The following is a 6,829-nucleotide window of genomic DNA, read 5'->3' as shown; positions in this document are numbered from 1 at the left end:
ACAAGGTTTAACTGAAGAGGACAGACCTGAGTAAACACAGAAAAGGTGAAAAAAATAAGACCTTCAAAGTAATTGATGTAGTAAGGGAGGTTTCAAAACACTTAAAGATAAAATATCCTTAAATACAAAGACACACACACACACAAACACACACACACACACAAAGACACACACACACACAAAGACACACACACACTCTAGAAATAAAATGGAACGAGTGAAAGTCTCTTTATCTGTCTCTCAAAGCAATCTCCTAGATTTTCCATTCTAAATAAATCCCTTAATATATCCCTTCCTCACCTAAGGCATCAAAGAAGTTGCCAGTATTTTGTGTAGTTTGTTTAGAAGTTTGTTGACATTTATTTGATGATAGAGATTTGGGAAAGGCAGAATATGAGAATGTTTTGGGAATAAAGTCCCTGAAGATGCTTCATAGCCATCTGAATTAAGAAATATTAAATATCACTTTTTATTTTTATTTTTAATGCTCCAAAAGATCTACCCCAGGAATACTTAGGAAGCCAGGAAAAAGTAATTTGGAGGAAATGAGTGGAAGGAAATGAACAATTAATAACCTAAGCAATGTTTTTCCAATCAAAAATATAGATCTCTATTCAAAAATTAAAAAAAACAGACACGAGATCAATACTTAGAAATATTCTCCATTCCATACATCAATACATCCTTGGAATTTTTTTTTTTTTTAAGACAGAGTCTCACTATGTCGCCCTCAGTAGAGTGCTGTGGCATCACAGCTCACAGCAACCTCCAACTCTTAGGCTTAAGCAATTCTCTTGCCTCAGCTTCCCTGGGACTACAGGCGCCCACCACAATGCCTGGCTATTTTTTGGTTGTAGTTGTCATTATTGTTTAGCTGGCCCGGGCTGGGCTCGAACCCACCACCCTGTGTGTATGTGGCTGGTGTCCTACTCACTGAGCTGAGGGTGCTGAGCCACATCCTTGGGAACATTTGAGGCTCTAGTAATCACATACTGCATGTTAAATACTGAAATCTGTTCTCCTCATAGGACTATAAATTGTACCAACTTTATTTTACATTGATAGATGAATACAATACAGTGAATTCTCATAAACATTTATATAAAAGCATAGAATATACCCCCAGTTCTTGATATTCGGATCATCTACTGCTAAAGTTTCTTGCCTTTTGTATAGTGGCTACAGAAGTGTCCATTTGGGGATATTCTCATGAAGCCTTTCAACACCCAGCTATAACCTTCCCTCACATCTCTTTCCACATTTTCTCCACAGCTGTAATCAGTAGCATAAAAGAGTGAGTCATGGCATTATTACTTAGAAAAGTGTTAACGCTAACAGGAAATTTAAAAGGAAAACAGATAAGCAAAAAAGTTCAAAAAACGTTAATAATACTGTGCATTGATACATTATTCATTATGGAACAGAAATAATATAATATATATTTTTAAAAACATTTGAGTCTCCAATGTCAGTTAAGGTATTACAGAAATTTATTTGAGATTGAAGCCAAATTTTATCTATCTGTTGGTAATGTGCTTTGTGACTCCCAGGGGGTGTGAAAAACTTGTGCTTTTAATGAAAAAAAAAAAAACCTTGATGAAATAACACTGATGTTACTGGAGTGGGAGTAAGATAAATCGAAAGAATCAACTGTAAAGAAATGTAAGAAAACTAATACAGAAATAATATTTTATGAAGGTTTTTAAAAAATATTTATTTATAAATAAGATGTGATTATGTGGTTTCCTATACATACCCTTCGTTTTAAATTTATTTGATACAAGGAATTTGGGTCAAGTGTGTAAACACATCTTGTGAAATGTGTAATATAGGAAAATATATCTTGTTAAACAAAGATAAAAACCTAAATGAAACTTAGGCTACAATATTAGCAGGAAATAGAGAACCTTAACTGATGGTAACAAGGGATTCAACAACAAACTCTACATTAATTAAGTAATTAATTAAACATATGTTCCTTTTAAACCTACTATAATACCCATAATACTAAGCACAGGATTATGTTGAAATAGTTTTGAAGATAAGATCCTGTTATAACCTTTGAAAGTGCACAGAGTAAGGGCAGAGTTCACAAGCGATGTCAGCTCAGTATAAGTGGGACAGGTTGGAAGGATGAGTATAAGGTTCTTATGGAATGTAGGCAATGGTCCCAGCCCTACTGTTGTGGAAATACAGATGTGGGTGATTTGGGATGTCATTACAATGTGCTACCCACAATACTAGGGGTGTATATATGTGTGTGTGTGTATATATACCTATGTATATATACGTATCTATGTGTATGTATATACACAGACACATACAGTATTTAGATACATGTGTATATAATGTGTGTATGGAAAATTTACTTCAAGCTTCACAACCACTTTCAGAAGGGTTATTACTAATGAACAGCAGAGAAAAGAACTGGATATGGGTAATAATGTTAATGTACTATAAACACAGCAGTGATCAAATCCTGTCTGGAGAGGAAGTGGAAAGAGAGAGGGAGAGAGGGAGAATGTGTGTGCGTGTGCGAGCGCGTGTGCATGTTTAGTGGTGATGATGAGATGGAAAAGGCAGATATGCCACGGTGGGAGCACCGTCTGGACGAGGAAGTATTGATTCACTTGTCTAGAAGGCCTGACAGGGACAGCATCTGCCTATTTTTGTTATGTTGGTTTTATGTGATTCCCCTGGTGCTAAATATATTTATTACTATTTATCTAAGACATGGGCTTTTATACATGACACCATTCTAATCCAAAGAAATTCACATTAGGGGCAACGGACTATTTTCTACATAGAACAAAACTTTATATTTCTTTCGTTAAATCTCAATCATTTTTTAAATGCTTCACATATATTAACAGTTTTAATGCTCACAACAACCCTAGACTTGTGTACAGAGGAAGAAAGCATGTATTTATAGATTAGGATATTGAGGCTCAGATACATTAAATGATTTTCATTCCTTATGTAAGTATTAGTTTCAAAACTAGATGTTCTCACTCTTTCCTATGGAAGTATCTACACCAATATCACTTAAACTTTATTAAAAATAACAATTATCATTTAAAAGTACTAATAAATAAATTAAACTACTAACCAAGCTTTCTTGGTGAATACTTACCCATCTATTTAACTGAGAGTATTCAAACATTAATAATAATAGTATTTATTTTAACTAGAGAGCAAAATAGATTGTATAAGTATAAAGGTCATAGAATGGGAATACGCAGGCTAAAACATCACGAAACGTGGCAAGGAATTCACATGTAATAAACCTCAGTTTTAAGCCCATCTAGCTTCCTCTACTGCTTTCTCTCCTGTGTTCCTGACATCTGAGGTTGCTCATGGCAATGTCTTCAGTTGCTGCCTTCAATGAAGTAGTAGCAAGAGTTGAAACAGGTGAGTGTTAACACAAGTTGACAGATAGCTAAGAATGAAATAGCCACTGTAAAAAAATCAAGTATCCTAAAAAAAAAAAAAAAATCAAGTATCTTTTCCATTTTTGAGAACTAAGCTTTTATCTAAAGGAGAAAGACGACTAGTGATTGGTGCATTGACACAAATGTGGTTCTCCCTGGGAAGGAACTTTGTAGGCCTGTCTCAGAAAGGAAACAGAAAGTATTTGGAGTCAGACTGTTCTAATTACAAATCCCTGCCCTATCACTTCAAGCTGCGTGATGCTGATTTTTTTTAACCTGCTTTAACCAAAGAGGGCACCAAAGAGAGGAAATTAAAGGATCACTGTAATTATCCCTGGAAGTTATTAATTTTCCCTATTTCAGCACAATTCCATCCAGAGGCTTGGATATTTGTTAATCCACAACTCTTCGAGTTTGTTCTTTTTGCTTTTTCCTATAGGTCCGAAGAATGAGAAACCGCACAGATATGGCAGAGTTTATTCTCCTGGGGTTGTCAGATGACCCAAAGCTTCAGGTGGTGATCTTCGTCTTCCTGCTCATCACCTACTTACTCAGCATCACTGGGAACCTGACCATTATCACTCTCACCCTGCTGGACCCCCACCTCCAGACTCCCATGTATTTCTTCCTCAGAAATTTCTCCTTACTAGAAGTTTCATTCACAACTGTCAGCATACCCAAGTTTCTCGGTACCATTATTTCAGGAGATAAAACCATTTCCTTTAATAACTGCATGGTTCAGTTATTTTTTTTCATTCTCTTGGGTGTCACTGAATTTTACCTTCTAGCTGCCATGTCTTACGACCGCTATATTGCCATCTGCAAGCCTCTGCATTACACAATCCTCATGAATCGGAGAGTCTGCACACTGCTCGTCTTTGCTTCTTGGCTGGTTTCATTCTTAATCATATTCCCAGCACTCATGTTGCTCCTAAACCTTGATTACTGTAAGTCTAATGTTATTGACCATTTCACATGTGATTATTTTCCTCTGCTGCAACTTTCTTGTTCAGACACAAAATTCCTGGAGATATTGGGGTTTTCCTGCGCTGTGTTTACTCTAATGTTCACCTTAGCATTAATATTTCTGTCCTACCTGGGAATCTTGAGAACAATTTTGAGAATCCCTTCTACTAATCAGAGGACAAAGGCCTTTTCTACGTGTTCTTCCCACCTGATTGTCATCTCCATCTCTTATGGAAGCTGCATTTTTATGTATATTAAACCCTCAGCAAAGGATAGGGTATCTTTGAGCAAGGCAGTTGCTGTGCTAAACACCTCAGTAGCTCCCATGCTGAATCCTTTTATTTACAGCCTCAGGAATCAGCAAGTCAAACAAGCCATTATGAACATGGCAGGGAAGACTGGGTTTTTTCACAAGCACATGAAATGGTGCACCATGACGGATTAGGACACTGTGCAGAAATTTAAAACGTAAGCAACTTCTAATCAAAATGGCCTCTCTGTCTTCTTGTTCATCTCTTTTCCTAACATCTTTCATGCATATTTGTTTACATACATCACATTTCAAACACTTTTCTTATATCATTCTGGCTCTCCCCTCCCTTGGAATTATTTTTTAAATCACAAACTCCTCGAAAATATTTTTTTACACCTAAATCAGGAATTCATTTTATTCAGGACATAAAGTGTTCCCAGAAATTTTGGAATGGTTTATAAATAATGGTATTTCATGTGCTTTACACAGAAAATATAGTTTTATAATTTTTACCTATTTTTATGGAGATTCCTTTCTCTACATTATAGATGTTCTAGGACATATGCAAAAGCCTCAGACAATTTAACAAAAATTTAAGTGCATTTATTTTAAAAGCAAAAAATATTTTTAATTGCTATTGAATTGAATATATTCATGGAATTAATCTATTAGTCAAGAAACATATGACATGATCAGTATATATATTTTTAGGTACACATGCTAAGTAGATCTCCATATTTTTGAATCCCATCACATCTCCCTACAGACTGGTAGATAATGGATTGATAGATACATACATTCAAGGCCTGACAATTAAGTTCACAAACTCATCCTAGAAAAAATGCTATTCACCTCACTGCTGAATACCACTAGGGTCATCTTTGAAGTACTCACCTTGGGAAGATATGCACCAACACCAGTGCCTAACCCATTCTTCAAAACAATTTTGGAACTCTTTCTGGATGACTATTAGAGTTGTCATCATATAGCACACAAAAACATTCAACAACAATGAACAACATTCATCAACACACTGTCACATGTTCACACAAACACAGCTGTGAGATAATGGATATACCAAGGTTATGAAAACTCACCAAGTTGTTTGTACAGTGCTGCCAAATGTAAGCACATGGTGGTAAATTCTTGAAGTTAATTGTCACATCTCACATATGTATATTTAACTAAAGAAAGCAAATATACTTCAAATACCTCATAAATGTTCATTAGCTGTAACTGAGTAGAAAATAAGTTCCTTTCTGTCTATCATTAGCTCAAAAAATAATACATTGATCTTGTGTCAAATTTGGGGCTACTTTGAAGCATGGCATGTATCGCAATCATTTAAGGTTAAGTTTTGTAGGAAATAAAAGCTTTACAACAAAGAAAAATTTTTCAGTATATATAAAATGATGATATTATGCCAAAAATTTGCTACATTCTACATATGACACTGGTAAGTGTCTAGAGCATTAAGGCAAAATGTATGTTGTGCTCACATGAAGTCAAAGGCGGAAACAAGAATTAATTACAGTGAACATATTCAAAATTTTATTTTATTTTTTACTTTTATTGTTTCAGGTTCATTGAAGGTATAAATTTGTTAGGTAAAGTCCCTATTATAATTGTGTCCCACTCCCAAAAGGTGTGCCATACAATGTAACCCCCATCTCTCTCCCTCCTCCACTCTCCCCACTCCCTCACTCCCCTGCTCCCGACCTTGAATTGATTTGAGTTTTTCTCTTATGTAGGTATGTATTAGATCATCTACTGGCTTCATATTAGAATTGAGTAAATTGTATTCTTGCTTCTCCATTCTTGTGATACTTTACTAAGAAGAACGTGTTCCAACTCTGTCCAGGTTAAGACAAAAATGTAAAGTCTGTCTGGAGAGAAAGGCAAACTTTTACACTGCTGGTGGGACTGCAAACTAATACAGTCTTTTTGGAAGGAAGTACGGAGAATCCTCAAAGAACTCAAATTAGACCTCTCATTTGATCCTGCAATCCCATTACTAGGCATCTATTCAGAAGAAAAAAAAGTCATTTTATCATAAGGACATTTGCACTAGACAGTTTATCACAGCCAGGAACAAATTTTAGAAGTACTTGTAAGTTAGTCTGAAATATTTATATTGTTTATGATAATTGACTTGGAATTATTTTAGACTGCTTAGGAA

The 6,829-nt window shown here is 35.3% G+C and overlaps 1 protein-coding gene across 1 annotated transcript; it reads left to right on the top strand.

The window, feature by feature from the left end:
- Window positions 1-3,879: 3,879 nt before the first annotated feature.
- On the top strand, window positions 3,880-4,842 carry LOC128561313 (olfactory receptor 6C1). The gene has a single exon (XM_053555361.1). The coding sequence runs from the start codon at window positions 3,880-3,882 to the stop codon at window positions 4,840-4,842; it is 963 nt and encodes a 320-aa protein (XP_053411336.1).
- Window positions 4,843-6,829: the final 1,987 nt, after the last annotated feature.

Source organism: Nycticebus coucang, chromosome 12 (assembly GCF_027406575.1).
Source record: "Nycticebus coucang isolate mNycCou1 chromosome 12, mNycCou1.pri, whole genome shotgun sequence".
In the NCBI taxonomy this organism is placed as follows: domain Eukaryota; kingdom Metazoa; phylum Chordata; class Mammalia; order Primates; family Lorisidae; genus Nycticebus; species Nycticebus coucang.
This window is presented reverse-complemented; position numbering and strand designations above follow the sequence as displayed.

Bases quoted from the DNA above. Each gene is read 5' to 3' on its own strand.
- LOC128561313 (XM_053555361.1), top strand. From the start codon at position 3,880: ATGAGAAACCGCACAGATATGGCAGAGTTTATTCTCCTGGGGTTGTCA.